Raw genomic sequence first — 19,498 nt, 5'->3', positions numbered from 1 at the left:
CCAAGGGAATTATGAAATGGTGTGATGACACGAGTCATAAAAGGGGAGAACTGATAGAGCACCATGTTATTCTGGAAATTGTAGGGGTGCACCATAATCACTGTTAGTCTGCACCCACATATTAAGGGATCCATATTAACGTGTGTCTTAGAAATGTATTACTAATATCTGCTTATATTAGTGTGATTAGAAATGTAACCATGCCATTTATGAAGAGCCATGTCGTAGTTAATTGCAAATGTATTTTAGTTAGTGCACAATGATTGGTTTTCATGTAATGTGATGCATTAGGTTTAAACGTGCACCATATTAAAGTCTGCATGTGTAGTTTGCTTATTCATATATGAAGTGTAATGAAATCAGTTCTTATAGTATGATTTTAGAAGTGTGTGTTTAAATTGTGTGAAGGCCTGATCACATATATGTTTAAAGAGAAAGGCCTGTTTGTTTCTTATGTTAGCTAAACATTGTAGGCCGAAAATGATTTCCCTTGGTAAGGCTTTGAGTCTCAGAGACGTTAGAAAATCTCAGAGAAGTGGAAAGTTTCTTGTTCCCATGTTTTCTGTTGCAGGTGCAAGGACACCTAGCTCGTTAGAGAAACTAACTCTTTGTTTCAGGAGTTAGGAGGGCCTGGAAATCCAACATGGGAGTATACTGGAAATTAATGATGATACTTTCGGCAGAGAAGGTGCCTGGGACCCAAGGTCAAGCTAACCATTGTTGGATGAGAGACAAGTTTCAGTGGAAAAGTACTGGGAGAAGACCTGGCTGAAGAGGTGTGCCGGAGGGCGTGTTCTATGTTTTTGGGATTTTGAATTAGGGACAGTGCCCCGTGGGTTGAGCAGTTGAGGTTTAGATGGGGAGCTAGAAGGATCATCTTAGAACGAGCTCTGACTAAGTGAGTGCACTTCTAAGGAAGTCTTCACTGCTGACACCTTTTTACTCTCTTGCCTGGAAGGGAAAATGCTAAGTAGGGATGTCACCTTAGAGATAGAGTAGGGATAGACTAACTGATTTTCTTTTTAGGTTAATGACTTCTAATGTAGAGATCGGAGTGGTATCGCTTGCCTGATACTCCTGGAGCTGACTATTCTTTTTATTCTGAGTTGGATGAGACTCCTGCGTAGGATATTTTTTGTATTAGTGCCCATCTACTTTCTTAACCTCGTGTTGAGGTGCTTGTATGTGCAATTATTTTTGGCTTTGTAATAAATCCCTAAAATTTGAGATTCGGAGTCAGTGGTCCTTTAGAGTTTAAATTCAATTCGATTGATTATGTGTTGAAATTTGATTTCCTCCCCTGTACACTATTTAGCAGATAAAAAGATCCTGGTGACCTGAGAGGATTCTTGGTGATGGTAAGACAGATAAGAATCCAGCTTTATCATTTCTAATTAACGAACCATAGATGTTGTAGCACCCAGGATAAGGTGCTGCATGGCTAAATACGTATAAGGTCCCAAAGGGGAGAGCTATTGGTTATGCCAGTGCATGTTTTTGTTGCATATTAGCAGCACCACATGGTCACTTTTAAGTACACAAAAAAATCACAAACATGTCTTATGTGTAGCAGTGGAGACAGATGTGTTTCTGGGCAATATGTTGTTCCATACCCTATTTTTTGCCAATGTGAAAACAGTTTTGCAGTTCAGATTTCATCAACTGGCTCTTGCAATTAAATTACAAAGAAGCACCATTTAAGAATAGGTAACACCAGTCTAGTTTATATACAATTGTACGATTAAATGACATTTTTAGCAGGAAGAAGGAAATGAAAACTACACAACAAATTATACCTGTTACCATCTTAATTGCATGCACCATTGTTACTGCACTGCTATTACCCCCGCCACTACTACTTGCACCACCATTACCATCACTACTGCCATTGCCATCACTATTACCACATCATTACCAGCATCACCACAACCCTTACCTCCAGCACTAATACAAACATCATCTCTACCACCACCATTACCATCACTATTACCATACCAGTTTCCAAAACCAACATTTTACCATTGCTAGTGCTACTAATTCCATAACTATTTAAACCACCACTTTTATCATCACTATCATCAACAGCAGTATTACCTTAACCACCACTCCTACCACTCCTCAGGCAATGCGGTTAGAATCTGGAACTCGCATCCTCCATTACTCCGAACCACCACCTCTACCCGGACCTTCAAAACAGACCTCAAATCTGTTCTCTTCCAAAGACACGTCCAGAATTAATACATCCCTTTTCATGTCCCTCAAGGCCACTTGGCATTCACCCGAGCCCAACGTTGTAAATATGTATTCTATACCTGTACTTACCTAATGTTTGTGTGTAATTTTTTTTTCTGATTGCCACCTCTTATTTTTTTTTATTTTTTAATTCTCCCGGTTGTATTTGTAAAGTGTAAGTTTGTAAACCTCCTTATGCAATGTACTTGGTTCTATTGTAAAGCGCTCTCACACCTTTGGGTAAAGTCTGCGCTATGTAAAAATGCAATAAATAAAGTAAATAAATAAAATAAATCACCACTGTCTCACCTGCTATTACATTAGCACACTCACAGCTGCCACCATCACTGAGACTACCCCAGTATCATCTTTATTATTACTTCTACCACAATCACTATATCCCCTCACCTCCACTACACACATGACCATCATTACCATCACTACTATGACCAGTGCTTCTACTACCGGCGGGGTTCACCAGCACACGTTTTTGAAAACCAGCACTTGTTATGCGTATCAGCCATGTATCAATAGCAAGAGATGGAAAACACACAGAGTGGGAAAACACAGGAAGAGAAAAACTCACAAAGGGAGAAAGCAGGAACCTGCGAGAGTAAGATCAAGGGGAAAGGAGTGACTGGTGATTGACTAAAGAGGCAAGAATTATAATGAAGACCATGCAGTGTTGATATTCGGTGCCCAGGCATTTATTTGCACCAGCTGAGGCTTCTCTGAGCTTTGGGCACTGGTACTCATTCATTTTCAAATCAATCACTGACAACATTCACCATCTGCACTTCTGATACCCCCATCTCTGCACCACTAGGCTACCACTACTACTGCTAAAACCAAAATCACCACTGCTACGTTCACCACCACCATAATGTTATATGGTTACCAACGTTGTGTTTTTAACATTGTTATACGTGTGTATGAGAAAGCTGATGTGTGTACATGTGCACGTCATTGTTCGTGTGCTATCTGAAACAAAAAAGGGCATACCTATGGGCATTGTCAATGTTTGTTTGTGAAGTTCGCCAGCCGCAACTGTTTCCAGACTGGTATTTCTACATGCCACAGTGACAACCACCATCCCCGGACATCAAGGTCTGTAATCTGGCGCTCAGTGAGGGTCGGTGATATCAGAAATATCAACGCACAGTCATAGAGGAAAGGCTGCGGTGGGATTTGTTTTGTTTTATGATGAGAACAACCCCTTAATTCAGTGTATCCGGACACATTTTGCTTTGCACCTGTTAGAATCAAAGTGCATGAAAAGGGAAACTGTAACTTACTGGCATGCAGATATGTGGTTTCATTGCATATGCACTCCGCAACCCCTTCAATGTCAGTGCACACCTCATCATCCGCACACGCAGGTTCACAATTCAGCTCCTCTGGAATAAAAGAAATCAACAGATCAAACATTTGGAGGCAGTCTGTAGATGTTAGGGCAGCTTAATGCCAACGCTGCCAAACAAACAAGAGCAGCCCCTGCCTGAAGGTTGTGCAGCCCTCCTCGCGCGTTTCTCAGTGCTTCTCATGAGGGCATGCATGCTTTTAATGGAACAGCGCCAGCCTCTCTCTGCAGGGCTATCTCGTGTATCTATGGGAAAGTACCAGCACTTTCAACAGTGGCTGCCCTGCCGGGAATGAGCCAGCGATAACACGAGCATTTCCCAGCAGGACCAGGATATCTTTAATATCTGATACAGCGAGGATCTAGCTCAGAGAAGCAGCGAGGCACCCGTCAGGGAACATTTCTGTTGCAGCAGAAATATCTCAAGCACGAGGCCCTGTACACACACCATTAGGGGGTCCGGGGTTCACTTCAGACCAGATTAAAAATCAGGGTGTAAGGGAAAAGGGCAGCACACCGTACTGCTGAATTTTTACGCTACACATATTTGCATTGCACGTGTGTACATGGTATTTTTCATAATTAGAGTTGTAGCTACGAGTAGCTGAATGGGTCTGCCAGCATTTCTTTGATGACACAGCCGTTACATTTTGATTACACGGTACTATCTTTTCCCTGCATGGCTCTCATCCCATTCATGACCAAATGCCGAACCTTCAGGTTGCTGAAATTTGAACCCTAGAAGTCTGTAATGAAAATGCACCGCATGCCATGTTCCATCATTTCTATCCCTGATGAGTGAACTCAGCGTCATCAAGACCTGTGCACAGTATTTTATCGAATGAGAACGCATGGCCTTATCTTCCCTTTATGTATACACGTCTTTCAGATCCATGTGCATTCTTCTGTTCCCGAGTTCGGTAACAGCTGAAAACCTCAGGGCCTCTTCGTAGGTTTCTCCTCTTCAGAAGCATTTAAAGGCATGGACAAAGTGAGATATTGCCTAGCCCCCCGTCACCCCCAAGTTAAGTGAATGGGACAGTCGAAATTCCTGCCATAATATTTTTTATAAATAAACATGCTTTTGTAATTTGACCGTCTAGTATGTGTCTAGTATGTTTAGCAGAAACTTAAGTCCAAATTTGCTAAGGGTTCGCACTCTGGTAAAGTGACACGGAGCAGTGCAAACTCTTGTAAGGGTATTTAGTGGTGCCCTTAGTTTAGCACAAATAACACTTTGCGCTGCTTTACACCACATTGTGCCACTTTGCATCAAGGGAGTGTTACTTGAGTGTAACCTGGAAGGATTAGCTTAAGCACCCATAGTTTTGAAGGCATGATTAACTATGAGAGGCAGACGGGCTTTGAGTGAAAAAATAATGCTTCACTGAAGCAGGTGCTAACATGGAGACATATTTTTATTTCTGCACACATTTCACACATTGCATGTGTGCTGCACAGTGCAGCACATGTGCAATAAGTGTTCTGTTTAACAATGTGTTTAGGCATAGAATTTTGGACTGAAAGGGTATGCTTCCATTACAAATCTAATAGGCTAGACAGAACACACTCACCTCGGCACCATAGTTCAACGCTTGTGTTTTTTGCTAGGCAGACTGTTTGTTCACCAGCACTGGAGTTGTGTACAGAGGCAGGTCATTTTTGGGTTTCGCCTTTACAGCGCTTGCTCTGTGCTTGAGAAATCTATTGTTTTTAATGCAAACTTAAAAGGGACTTCTCTCTTTACTGTCTGCTCACTGGTTTCTGTGTGTGGCACATACCTTTCCTCCGTTGCTATTGGCTGTAGCATATTTTCCTGCATTTACCAATGCTTGTTCCTCGCCTGCTTCTCTTATCAGTTTCCCGCCACCGAAATACTGTTAACATCCACTTTGGTGGAACTATATTTTCATAAAGTTTTGCCTTTGACTATTGCAGCATATTTATATAACAATTTATCATCCGGAGCAATTAAGTGATTTGCATAGAATCACAGGATGTTTAGCTTCACTGCCGAGACTCGAACCGGGATCCCAGCACTGAGTCAGCATCCTCTTGCCTCCTGTGTCAGCGAGCTCTTTTTTTCTGCCGAACAATTATTGATGAAAACAGCTCTTTGTTCATTACATAGGCGAAACCGATGCATTACCAATGCTTGTTCAGAACTATGGTTCTGTGCTGCTTTCTCACTCTTGCCAACTCAGTGCAGCAACTTTAGATGCTGCAAAATCTGCCTCTTAACGTGCATACTTGGCCTGCCCAGCTTTAACACTTGCACACGCAGTCAGTTGGTGGCAATTGAAAAATAATCTTTTTGTGTCATTTCTCTCTCCTTACTTCACTTCAAATATTCTACCTTAACCCTCTCTCTTAACCTCTGTGTTCCTTCATCCTTTCTCTCTATCCATTTGTCTATCTCACCTCTCTTTGAATATACCCCTTATATCTCACTCAACTTCATCCCCATTACATTTTATGTTTACTACCATATCAATCATTGTCGATCCCTTCTCTTGCCCTTATTTCTCTCTCTAACACATCCTTTTTTCTGTACCTCACTGCATATTTTCCATCTGACTTCCATTAAGCGACAACACTTCTCATACAAGCTTATCCCTATCTTCATGTCACCGCTCTATCTTTCTCTCTATATATCTATAACTATACCTTTTCTATCTCTTCCAGCCCTTTCTCTAACTCACCACTCACCCTCATCTCTCTGTCTCATTAATTTCTCTATCTATGTCACATCTTCATCACTACCTGGCGTCTCTCTGCCTCACTGGTTTCTCTGTCCCTACCCAATCTTTCAATTTACCTCACTATTAGTTCACAACCTCACCTTTCCATCTCCTCTTACTCTTTCCACCACTGTTACCACCTCTCTACATAACTCACTCCATAAGGCTACCTCTTTTTGTCCACCTCTACCCCTTTTTTCTCTATCATAAAATATTCTGCCTCTCGCTCACACTTACAAAAAAAAACAAGCATTTGCAATGCAAAAGGTCTCGCATTTATAAGAGTTTGAGCTATTGGCATTGTAAAATTACAATGCCTTTTATTTATGTTTTGGTTTTAAAACAAAGAAAAGGCATTGTCATTTACAATGTCAGTAGCATAAACTCGCATAAAAGCAGTGTGTGGAGTGCAGCAGTGTGCGGCGTGCAGCAGTGTGCGACGTGCAGCAGTGTGCGACGTGCAGCAGTGTGCGGCGTGCAGCAATGTGCGGCGTGCAGCAATGTGCGGCGTGCAGCAGTGTTTCGTATAGCAGTGTGAGGCATGCAGCACTGTGACGTGCAGCGGCATGCAGCAGTGTGCGGCGTGCAGCAGTGTGCTGCGTGCAGCAGTGTTTCGTGTAGCAGTGTGAGGCATGCAGCACTGTGGCGTGCTGCGGCGTGCAGCAGTGTGCTGCGTGCAGCAGTGTCGTGCAACATGCAGCAGTGAGTAATGCAGCAGTGTGTGGCGTGCAGCAGTGTGCCGGTTGCATCAGTGTGTGCCGTGCAGCAGTGTGTGGTGTGCAGCAATGTTTCGTGTAGCAGTGTGTGGCGTGCAGCAGTGTGTGGCGTGAAGCAGTGTGCGGCGTGCAGCAGTATGCGGCATGCAGCAGTGTGCGGCGTGGAGCAGTGTGTGGCAGTGTGTGGCATGCAGCAGTGTGAGGCGTGCAGCAGTGTGGTGTGCAGCGGCATGCAGCAGTGTGTGGCGTGCAGCAGTGTGAATCGTGCAGCGGTGTGAGGCGTGCAGCAGTGTGAGGCGTGCAGCAGTGTGTGGCGTGCAGCAGTGTGAGGCGTGCAGCAGAGACACGTGGAGGGTGAGGAGAGACACGTGTAGGGTGAGGAGAGACACGTGTAGGGTGAGGAGAGACACATGTGGAGGGTGAGGAGAGACACGTGTGGAGGGTGAGGAGAGACATATGTGGAGCGTGAGGAGGAGACACCTGTGGAGGGTGAGGAGGAGACACATGTTGAGGGTGAGGAGGAGACACATGTGGAGGGTGAGGAGGAGACACGTGTGGAGGGTGAGGAGAGACATGTGGAGGGTGAGGAGAGACGTGTGGAGGGTGAGGAGAGACGTGTGGAGGGTGAGCAGAGACACGTGTGGAGGGTGAGGAGAGACGTGTGGAGGGTGAGGAGAGACGTGTGGAGGGTGAGGAGAGACGTGTGGAGGGTGAGCAGAGACACGCGTGGAGGGTGAGCAGAGACACGCGTGGAGGGTGAGCAGAGACACGCGTGGAGGGTGAGCAGAGACACGCGTGGAGGGTGAGCAGAGACACGCGTGGAGGGTGAGCAGAGACACGCGTGGAGGGTGAGCAGAGACACGCGTGGAGGGTGAGCAGAGACACGCGTGGAGGGTGAGCAGAGACACGCGTGGAGGGTGAGCAGAGACACGCGTGGAGGGTGAGCAGAGACACGCGTGGAGGGTGAGCAGAGACACGCGTGGAGGGTGAGCAGAGACACGCGTGGAGGGTGAGCAGAGACACGCGTGGAGGGTGAGCAGAGACACGCGTGGAGGGTGAGCAGAGACACGCGTGGAGGGTGAGCAGAGACACGCGTGGAGGGTGAGCAGAGACACGCGTGGAGGGTGAGCAGAGACACGCGTGGAGGGTGAGCAGAGACACGCGTGGAGGGTGAGCAGAGACACGCGTGGAGGGTGAGCAGAGACACGCGTGGAGGGTGAGCAGAGACACGCGTGGAGGGTGAGCAGAGACACGCGTGGAGGGTGAGCAGAGACACGCGTGGAGGGTGAGCAGAGACACGCGTGGAGGGTGAGCAGAGACACGCGTGGAGGGTGAGCAGAGACACGCGTGGAGGGTGAGCAGAGACACGCGTGGAGGGTGAGCAGAGACACGCGTGGAGGGTGAGCAGAGACACGCGTGGAGGGTGAGGAGAGACACGCGTGGAGGGTGAGGAGAGACACGCGTGGAGGGTGAGGAGAGACACGCGTGGAGGGTGAGGAGAGACACGCGTGGAGGGTGAGGAGAGACACGCGTGGAGGGTGAGGAGAGACACGCGTGGAGGGTGAGGAGAGACACGCGTGGAGGGTGAGGAGAGACACGCGTGGAGGGTGAGGAGAGACACGCGTGGAGGGTGAGGAGAGACACGCGTGGAGGGTGAGGAGAGACACGCGTGGAGGGTGAGGAGAGACACGCGTGGAGGGTGAGGAGAGACACGCGTGGAGGGTGAGGAGAGACACGCGTGGAGGGTGAGGAGAGACACGCGTGGAGGGTGAGGAGAGACACGCGTGGAGGGTGAGGAGAGACACGCGTGGAGGGTGAGGAGAGACACGCGTGGAGGGTGAGGAGAGACACGCGTGGAGGGTGAGGAGAGACACGCGTGGAGGGTGAGGAGAGACACGCGTGGAGGGTGAGGAGAGACACGCGTGGAGGGTGAGGAGAGACACGCGTGGAGGGTGAGGAGAGACACGCGTGGAGGGTGAGGAGAGACACGCGTGGAGGGTGAGGAGAGACACGCGTGGAGGGTGAGGAGAGACACGCGTGGAGGGTGAGGAGAGACACGCGTGGAGGGTGAGGAGAGACACGCGTGGAGGGTGAGGAGAGACACGCGTGGAGGGTGAGGAGAGACACGCGTGGAGGGTGAGGAGAGACACGCGTGGAGGGTGAGGAGAGACACGCGTGGAGGGTGAGGAGAGACACGCGTGGAGGGTGAGGAGAGACACGCGTGGAGGGTGAGGAGAGACACGCGTGGAGGGTGAGGAGAGACACGCGTGGAGGGTGAGGAGAGACACGCGTGGAGGGTGAGGAGAGACACGCGTGGAGGGTGAGGAGAGACACGCGTGGAGGGTGAGGAGAGACACGCGTGGAGGGTGAGGAGAGACACGCGTGGAGGGTGAGGAGAGACACGCGTGGAGGGTGAGGAGAGACACGCGTGGAGGGTGAGGAGAGACACGCGTGGAGGGTGAGGAGAGACACGCGTGGAGGGTGAGGAGAGACACGCGTGGAGGGTGAGGAGAGACACGCGTGGAGGGTGAGGAGAGACACGCGTGGAGGGTGAGGAGAGACACGCGTGGAGGGTGAGGAGAGACACGCGTGGAGGGTGAGGAGAGACACGCGTGGAGGGTGAGGAGAGACACGCGTGGAGGGTGAGGAGAGACACGCGTGGAGGGTGAGGAGAGACACGCGTGGAGGGTGAGGAGAGACACGTGTGGAGGGTGAGGAGAGACACGTGTGGAAGGTGAGGAGAGACACGTGTGGAGGGTGAGGAGAGACACGTGGAGGGTGAGGAGAGACACGTGGAGGGTGAGGTGGAGGGTGAGGAGAAACAGAGTTGGAGGGTGAGAAGAGACGGAGGTGGAGGGTGAGGAGAGACGGAGGTGGAGGGTGAGGAGAGACGGAGGTGGAGGGTGAGGAGAGACGGAGGTGGAGGGTGAGGAGAGACGGAGGTGGAGGGTGAGGAGAGACGGAGGTGGAGGGTGAGGAGAGACGGAGGTGGAGGGTGAGGAGAGACGGAGGTGGAGGGTGAGGAGAGACGGAGGTGGAGGGTGAGGAGAGACGGAGGTGGAGGGTGAGGAGAGACGGAGGTGGAGGGTGAGGAGAGACGGAGGTGGAGGGTGAGGAGAGACGGAGGTGGAGGGTGAGGAGAGACGGAGGTGGAGGGTGAGGAGAGACGGAGGTGGAGGGTGAGGAGAGACGGAGGTGGAGGGTGAGGAGAGACGGAGGTGGAGGGTGAGGAGAGACGGAGGTGGAGGGTGAGGAGAGACGGAGGTGGAGGGTGAGGAGAGACGGAGGTGGAGGGTGAGGAGAGACGGAGGTGGAGGGTGAGGAGAGACGGAGGTGGAGGGTGAGGAGAGACGGAGGTGGAGGGTGAGGAGAGACCGAGGTGGAGGGTAAGGAGAGACCGAGGTGGAGGGTAAGGAGAGACCGAGGTGGAGGGTAAGGAGAGACCGAGGTGGAGGGTAAGGAGAGACCGAGTTGGAAGGGAATCAGAAGTGAAGGAGAGAGAGAGGTGGAGGGTGAGGAGAGACAGTGGTGGAGTGGGGGGAAGGGGAGGATATCACTGTTACTTCCTCTCCTAGTGTAAGGTAACGCCCACAGGCCCTGCCGGGGCCGAGAGCAGATCACTGTTCGCATCAGCCGTCGCCCGCGACCGCTCCGTACTTGTTGGTAAATAGAGGTTCACTATCTGTTGATAATGGGATTCACTTGGGGGGCTGACTTACCTCCTCCACCCCCAGGGCCAACACTGAGAAGGCATTAGAGACCTGGTGCTGCCTATGCTGCAGTACTGCGAGAGAGAGGGATGGGGGGGCGGGCAGAGGAAGAGGAGTGGGGTTAGAGAAGGGAAAGGTGGAGAGAGAAAGAGGAGAGAAGGGACAGAGACAGAAAAGGAGCAAAAAAAGAATTAGAGAGAGTAAAGAGGAGAGTTGGGGAAAATGAAAACATTACGAGAGAACATGTAGCAAAGAGGTGGAGAGAGAAGATGGGAGAGAGTAAGGACGCAGCCAAGAGATAGGGCAGAGACAAAAAGAATCGAAACAATACAAAAGTATTTTCCAAACTCGTAAATAACCACGGGCCAAACAACTGATCTGCAATGAAGCATCCAAATCCGGTATCATGACGTTAACCATGCAATAAAAAATAAATAAATAAAAAAAAACACCCAAAACCACGTATACACCATGTTGACCCTTTTCCATGCAACGTATTCTAAAACGCCATTCTCATTCATACATTCACAGCAAACCTGTTCACAAGAGTGACAGAAAATGTGGTATTAGTGTTACATTTTTGTTTACATCCATACCCGCTCACTTATGCAATTAAAGGATTCATGACCACACGGTTAAACAAAACGTACTGATTGGCCTTGCCGTGAAGGAGAAACACGTGTTGACACACACTCCCGATCTGTGAAACGTTCATCCCACTTTCTCGAAATTGAAACCAGTGCATGTGTCCGACGAACTTCCTGCCGCTTATCTGAATGCACCAGTGGCAGAAGATAGTCACCATCTTGCAACAACACAATTAAAGGGAGGCATGTCTGTCTCTCCCCACCGCCACATGTCTCTGAGTCTTACTGTCTCATGCGAGATCTCCCTCTAGGAGACAGCTGACACCGACTCTTCCCCTGAGACAGTACGGGAGATGCGTGTGTGTGCATAGTGTGTGTGTCTATATGTATATATCTGTGTGTGTATGCATGTGTGTGTGTTTGTATGTGTATATGTTTGTGTATGCATGTGTGTGTTGGTGTGCAAGTGAGGGTGTGTCATTGTGTTCATTTGTCTTCATGGATGTGTACACATATGTTTGTGTGTATACCTATGTCTGTGTATGCATGTTTGTGTGTATGTATATGTGTTCGAGTAAATTGGTGTGCGTGCTTGTTTATATGTGTATGTGGGGTTGGTGTGTTGGTGTGCATGTATATGCATATGTTTATGCATGTCTGTGTGTGTTTGTATATGTTCATATGTGTGTGTAAATGCATGTGTGTGTTTGTGCATAGTTGTGTATGCATGTGATCAGAGGGAAGAGTGCACTTGAGGGCAAAGAGGAAAACATACAGGGAAGAGTATGTGAGGGCAGAGAGAAAAATATAGAGGGAAAAGCACGTGAGGGCAGAGAGAAAAATACAGAGGGAAGAGTGCATGTGAGGGAGGAGAGAAAAATAGAGAGGGAAGAGCTCATGTGAGAGCAAAGCAAAAAATACAGAGGGTAGGGTGCATGTTAGACCGGAGATAAAAACATAGAGGGAAGAGAGCATGTGAGAGCAGAGAGAAAAATATAGAGAGAATAACACATGCGAGGACAGCGAAAAAAATACAGAGCGAAGAGCACATGTGAGAGCATAGAGAAAAAATGCAGAGGGAAGAGATCATGTGAGGGAAGAGAGACAAATACAGAGGGAATAGCATGTGTGAGGAAAGAGAGAAAAATGGAGAGAGAAAAGCACATGTGAGGGCAGAGTTAAAATACAGAGGGAATAGCACATGTGAGACCAGAGAGAAAATCATAGAGGGAAGAGCATATGTGAGGACAAAGAGAACAAGTACAGGCTATGCCAAGCGGAAGTGATCGCGTTTGCGATCAAACATCAAAGCGGCGAAAGTGAAAGTAATCGAGCAGAGCATCAAAGGGCTGGGTGAGAAGGGAGGGGGGAATGCAAGGGTCAAAGCGGCTAAAGTGAAAGTAATCGAGCAGAGCATCAAAGGGCTGGGTGAGAAGGGAGGGGGGAATGCAAGGGGCAGAGGAGCCGCTGTGCACGTGCACGCCATCGTGCACTCAAGCCCTAGGCCAGCAAAACCATGTGGGTAGCACTTTTGAAAGCCCACTTACAAAATGTCTCAAAGAGACAGCTTTCGCTGTCTCAGCGAGACATAAACAGTGATGGATAGAATGCAGAACAATGTCATACATTCACCCCAGTACAGAGATCAGGGCCTAAATCCATCGTTTTTTTGCTCACCATGCCATTTCAGCTTGAACCCAGCCATATGCAAATCAGTCTTGACCCTGTGCCTCATGGGTACAGTCCAGCCCGAACTGCCAAGCCAGGTCCTCCCTGGACAGGAAACAAGCATCCTAGGACCGGTTTCGGGGTTTCACCCCTCTTCAGCCAGGATAGCTTGATTTCAGTGGCATGGAGTGCACGGGACCCACATCTGGGCATACCCTTCCCACTCGGGGTGACAAATGCAAAAAAACAGTGATGGACAGAATGCAGAACAATGTCATACATTCACCCCAGTACAGAGATCTGGGCCTAAATCCATCGTTTTTTTGCTCACCATGCAGTTCCAGCTTGAACCCAGCCATATGCAAATCAGTCTTGACCCTGTGCCTCATGGGTACAGTCCAGCCCGAACTGCCAAGCCAGGTCCTCCCTGGACAGGAAACAAGCATCCTAGGACCGGTTTCGGGGTTTCACCCCTCTTCAGCCAGGATAGCTTGATTCCAGTGGCATGGAGAGCACGAGACCCACGTCTGGGCATACCCTTCCCACTCGGGGTGACAAATGCAAAAAAAACAGTGATGGACAGAATGCAGAACAATGTCATACATTCACCCCAGTACAGAGATCTGGGCCTAAATCCATCGTTTTTTTGCTCACCATGCCGTTCCAGCTTGAACCCAGCCATATGCAAATCAGCAGTTCGGGCTGGACTGTTCCCATGAGGCACAGGGTCAGACTGATTTGCATATGGCCATGTCTGAACTGGGGTGGCAGAGTGGGCTAAAGAACGGTGATGGATCAAACCCAGATCTGTTGACTGGGTGTGAGTGTTTGATTGGTTCTGATGCTCCGTCCATCACCACCCCCTTTTGTACCGCTTTGTTCGCCATAAGTTGGCAGGGTATGCTCAGACGTGAGTCCCTTGCTCACTTTGCCACTGGATTCAAGCAAGCCTGGCTGAAGACGGCTGAAATGCCAGAAACCGGTCCTAGGAAGCTTGTTTCCGGTCCAGGGAAAGCATGGCTTGGCAGTTCGGGCTGGACTGTTCCCATGAGGCACAGGGTCAGACTGATTTGCATATGGCCATGTCTGAACTGGGGTGGCAGAGTGGGCTAAAGAACGGTGATGGATCAAACCCAGATCTGTTGACTGGGTGTGAGTGTTTGATTGGTTCTGATGCTCTGTCCATCACCACCCCCTTTTGTACCGCTCTCTCTCACACTTAAACACATATCTCTCTTTGGACCTCCTTCTCCATTTCCAATCACTGCCTCCACCTCAAATATGTCATTCACCCCCTTTCTTTTTAGCTATATCTACTTCACCTTCTCTTCTTCTTTTTCTATTGCACAACTTTCTCTCTCTGTATAAACCTTATCACTTTTTCCCTATTTCACATTTGTGTCTCAGCATCTCAACTGAATCTTTTTGCTTAGCTCTACATTTTCCTTTCTACCCTTCATCCTTCTTGCTACCTTTCTCTCTTCCCCACCATGGCCCGTTTCTCTATACTTCTTCCCATTTTGCTGTCTCTCTTTCTCTTGTGTCTCTTTGTTTTTCCTCTAGTCACTCTCTTTATGTCTATCTCTCACTGCCTGTACCTCTCTTTAAATCACATCTTTTTCTACATTGTCTCTCTCTCTACATCATCCCTTGGAGTACTGTAGACCTCTAACAATCTACATTTCCTTTTCCCTATCTCTCTTTACCGAACTCCAAAACCTTACCTATTCTTTGCCTCTCTTTCTCTACATACATCTTCCACTTTAAATTTCTGCTTATCTTACCTTCTGGCTATCTCACCTTTCTCTATTTTATTTATTTATTTATTTATTTTATTTGTAGAGTGCAAATAATACCCGAAGGCGTCTAGGCGCTGGAGCAGAGAAACCTAAGAGGGTATCACGTATTATATTAAAATCATTAAATAACAGAAGAACTAATGGGTGAACAACCAGGTCTTCAGACTTTTCCTGAAGGAAAGGAGATCAGGAGATTTCTTTAGATTAAAAGGGAGGCTGTTCCAAAATCTGGCCTTAACACTAACAAAGCTTTTGCCTCCCCAGTTAGATAGTCAAAATCTGGGAACCTCCACCATCTTTTGAGATAAGGATCTAAGATTTCTCAGTGAAATATGTCAACGGAACCAGAATTTTAAATATTCTGGACCTTGAGTATGAAGAGCCTTGAAGGCAGTAAACAGAGCCTTAAAAACAATCCGCTTCTCCATGGGAAGCCAGTGAAGCAACTTGAGAACTTGTTTAGCAGAAGGATGTCTGGGAATTCCTAGAAGTAAACGAGCAGCGGCTTTCTGCATCACCTGAAGTTTGTTAAGGTGACCCTTCTGAATACCAACGAGGAGGGCATTACAATAGCCTAATTTGGAGAGAATGAGCGCAAAAAACACCATTTTTCGGAGGTCCAAAGGCATAAAAGGGAACATTTTCCTTAGGATGTTTAGTGTGAGAAATGTGGATGAAGTGATGGCTTTTACCTGGTTAGTAAAGGAGAGAGCTGTATCATAAATAACTCCCAGATTTTTTGCCTTTGTAACTGGAAAAGGGTGCGGGCCGAGTCCTGGAGGCCACCGACTTGTACACCAGAAAGAAGGGTTGCTATTGAAAAGCATAACCTCGGTTTTATTTGAATTTAATTTTAGGCAGTTTTCCATCACCCACTTGCTTACCTGAAACGATGATCTGCGTGTTATCGGCATAAGGCACCATAGAGAAGCTGAATTACTTAATCAGCTTGGCCAGTGAAATAACGTATAAATGAAAAAGGCAGGGGCTCAAGGACGAGCCTTGTAGAACCCCACAGGGAAGTTGAAAAGAATGTGATGCGTAACTATCTAGTTCCACAATTTGCTCGCAATCATACACAAAATGATTTAAGAAGGGAAAGAGCTACGCCACCTATACCGACGTCTTGGAGGTGAGTTACCAGTAGATCATGGTGTACCGTATCGAAGGCCGCTAATAGATCCAATAAGATCAAGGCAGCATTACCTCCATTGTCAACTGAACATCTGATTACTTCAGTTGCAGTAATCAGGGCATGTTCAGTACTATGCTCACTTCTGAATCTATACTGCGTGGGATCCAGTACGTGGTTGATATTAATAAAAGTTGTCAGTTCTTGGTGTATGAATTTCTCCTGCATTTGTGTAGGCAGTGGCAGCCGGGAAATCGGACGTTAGTTGCAAGGGTTGGCTACATCCAGGTTAGATTTGTTTTTAATTAAGGCAAAATAGAAGCCTTTTTACAGATTTTTGGGAATACACCTGTCTCAAGAAAGAAATTAAAGATGTCAGTTAACTGCTGTGCAATAGGATCCAAGCCTGCATGGGCTATTTTAGGGGGGCAGGGGTCTGCCAGTGAACCAGTTTTGATGATACTGAGAAGCTTTTGAACCTGTTCGTAGGAGATTGATGGAAATTTCAAGAAGCAAGCTGGGTTGGCTAATGATGGACAATTAGGAGTTATTAAACTGGCCTGAAGACCTAAGTTTTGAGTAGTGGAGTTACTTGTTGTCCTGAAGAGACTCAGGGTGAATATATCATAGATACTACCAACCTTTTCGCAGAAGAAAGAGGCAGGATTATTGTAAAAGGCTTGATCCACTACAGTGTTTCTAGTCTTTGGGGCCCGGCTGAGTTTCTGAACCATGGCAAATAGTTCTTTAGTGTTGTTTTTAGTAACTTTTATTTTGTCCTTAAAGCAGTTGGTTTTTGATTTCTGAATCAGTACTTTATACTGTGCGCTCAAATCCCTATAGATTTCTTTCTCAGTGATGTCATACAAGTGTCTCCACAGCTGGATTTGCCGGCAACATTGCCTTTTGAATAGTCTGAGTTCTTCCGAGAACCTGGGCTCTGAGGAGGTACATTTACTCACTTTCCATTCTTTCAGAGGTACTAAAGTATGGACTGATGAGGTAATCCAAGAATGATATTCTGCTTATGCTGTCTCCAGGTGGCAAGACAAAGATGGTCTACTGTTATCAAGTAGAGCGTTAAATTTGACGGTGTCTAAGCAGTGCCATTGGTATCGTTTCCACCTCCTGGCTGGGATGTTCTTGTTGCCAGAGGTAATGGGTACTGATAAAGTGAACAAAACTGCTGAATGAGCTCACCAAAGTAATGGGAGTAGACTTTTAAATTCAAGGTAAGAGCAGTCTGTAAAGATAGCATCCAACACGTAACCTGCTCTATGAGTGGGGCGTACAGTGACCTGTTCTAGCCCTGCACTAGCCATCAAATCAAAAATGTTGCTGGAGTCTCTGTCCTGCAACTTCTCCAGATGAAAGTTGAGATCACCGAAAATAGTGTAGTCCTGGGGATTAACTTTATACTCCAGTAACTGACTGAGGGTATGTTTAAAGTTGGCTCTACGGCCTGGGGGGGGTAATAAGGAGACTGTTAAAAGAGTAAATATTATTGATGGCAATTTAAAAAGAGATCCCCTCGCAGTCAGGCATTGTCAGAATGTCAGTGAAAAGTGCCTTCAAGTGATCCAGATAGACTATGGCTGAGCCCCCTCCCTTTTTGCCTACCCAGTCTTTTCTAGCAATGGAGAAGCCTGTCGGTGTGGCTACAATCATGTCACGACCAGATGCATCATTAGTCCAAGTTTCCACAACAAAGACAATGTCAAGGGTGTGTGCTTCTAAAAAATCTGCAAATTCATGCTTGTGTTTAACCAGTGAGTGTGCATTTAATAGTGTGCCGTGCAAGCAATGTGGAGCCGTTTTACCACCGACCCGACGTATCTCGTCAGCCTAGGGTAACTTCCACTCATGGGGGGCTGGCAATCTTATTAGAATTGACCCTGGAATTCATGAGTGTAAGTTTACAGACTGGGCACGCACGCGTAACCTCACTGTCGCTCCAACTCAATACATGGTCCAGTTTATTCACTTTATCTCTCTTCCTAGCTCAGATATCTCTTTATATCCTCTCTATCTCTACCCTGTTCTCGCTCTTCTTCATACAACTTGCTACATTCTTCTCTTTAATGCTCTGTCCCTTTCTTGTAGAAAGATATAATTTGTGTCCTCGACGGAGGGATAGTGCACCAAAAGAGAAGTGAGTGTAGCAGGGATGATCTTTGTGGATAAGATTAGTGAAAATGTCCCTTGTTTCTGGTTTTCTCTATTAGATTAGGGATCAGAAAATGGGTGCACTGTCTGAGACGCAGGACAGAATAAGTTGAGGGTATCTTCCAAGGAGGGAGAGCGCCCTATCCTGAGAACAGTGAACATTTGCTGATGGGCTGCAACAGTGTGGCTCCACCGCAACGTGCTCATTAGTACCACAGAGGATTAAACAATAGAAGCCTGCCTGGGAGGCTTGTAACGGAGCCTGATCTTCTAATTGTTTTTTTTTCATCTTTTCTTTTTTCGTGCCCTTTCCATTATTGGTTCCTTTATATGACGTCTCTTTCTCTGGTGTTTTCATTTGTAATTTTATACCGAACATGTATCTTTTTGGTCGTCAGATCAGTGCGATTGGTTGCTCAGGAAGAAAATGTTTTGGGCTGTAGTCATATTGTTGTTTTTCCTGGTGGGAGGGGGGCTGTTCTGGGCATTGGAGTGTCCTGGAGTTGCCTTATCATGTGTTTTATAATAGACAGTTTCCTCAGATCGTAATAAAAGAATAATGCATATTAATGTTTTCTTAGACATACACCAGAAATTCTTTGGAGATAATACAGCTTGTTACCCCACCGATTCTATTAGAAGTTTATGGACTGCTTATCCCTTGTCATTGGTGAATTATACATATGTTCGTCCTCCCCATTTCGTAGAGGCAAAAGGTGAATGCAGCCTGGGATATCCTGGTCCTTGCTTATATTATAGAAAGCCTAGGGGGACAGGGTACCCAGGGTGCATGCCCAAAATGTACTGTGGTGATTTGTACATTGGTAAAGGAAACATCACCCTGACAGGTTGGCACTACCAAGATCTGACTGTCTCTCAGGAGGCAGGTATTTAGCCTGTGTGTTGCCCTGTAATAAATAGTACTGATGCTTAGTTGTATCTCAATTGTTCTAGAGAAGTAGTGTAGAAAAATGTAATGCGTTTAGGAAGAAAGGATGATCCCAGGATGAAGGGAATGAATACTAGATATGCTACATTAGATTATCAAAGTCCACTCTAAACACATCCAGGTTTTTATTTTTTAACAAACGGTACGTATTCTAATATGTACAACGGTACAAAGGACGTGGCTTTGGGAATGGTGCTACCTCTTGGGGTCCCTTGCAGGTATAGCAGACCAAATATACGATGGGTAAAAAGAACATTGACCAAGGAATTCTGTGAAGGCGTTACCGATTTGGAAGTTAATAATTTCAGTAATGGTATCACTTTTGGATATATCCTTTCCTCTATTATTACATTTGGTTGTACTACCATGGCCAGAGGTGAACGAGCTAGAGAGTATTTTGGGTGTAAATTGCACATTTTATCTAATTCTACAGTGGCA

The 19,498-nt window shown here is 47.0% G+C and overlaps 1 protein-coding gene across 2 annotated transcripts in view; it reads right to left on the bottom strand.

Annotated features, from left to right (window-relative positions):
- The window catches only part of LOC146857291 (uromodulin-like), a 570,867-nt gene that overhangs the window by 300,535 nt on the left and 250,834 nt on the right, over positions 1 to 19,498 (bottom strand). For both annotated transcript variants that reach the window (XM_085647790.1, XM_085647789.1), the window contains exon 4: positions 3,528 to 3,629. In XM_085647790.1, the coding sequence (XP_085503916.1) occupies positions 3,528 to 3,629 (102 nt within the window). The remainder of the gene's footprint in view (positions 1 to 3,527; positions 3,630 to 19,498) is intronic.

The sequence above is a fragment of the Triturus cristatus genome, chromosome 3_2 (genome assembly GCF_964204655.1).
Source record: "Triturus cristatus chromosome 3_2, aTriCri1.1, whole genome shotgun sequence".
NCBI classification, from domain to species: Eukaryota; Metazoa; Chordata; class Amphibia; order Caudata; family Salamandridae; genus Triturus; species Triturus cristatus.
The sequence above is the reverse complement of the archived record's forward strand: the minus strand, read 5'-3'. Positions and strand labels throughout refer to the sequence as shown.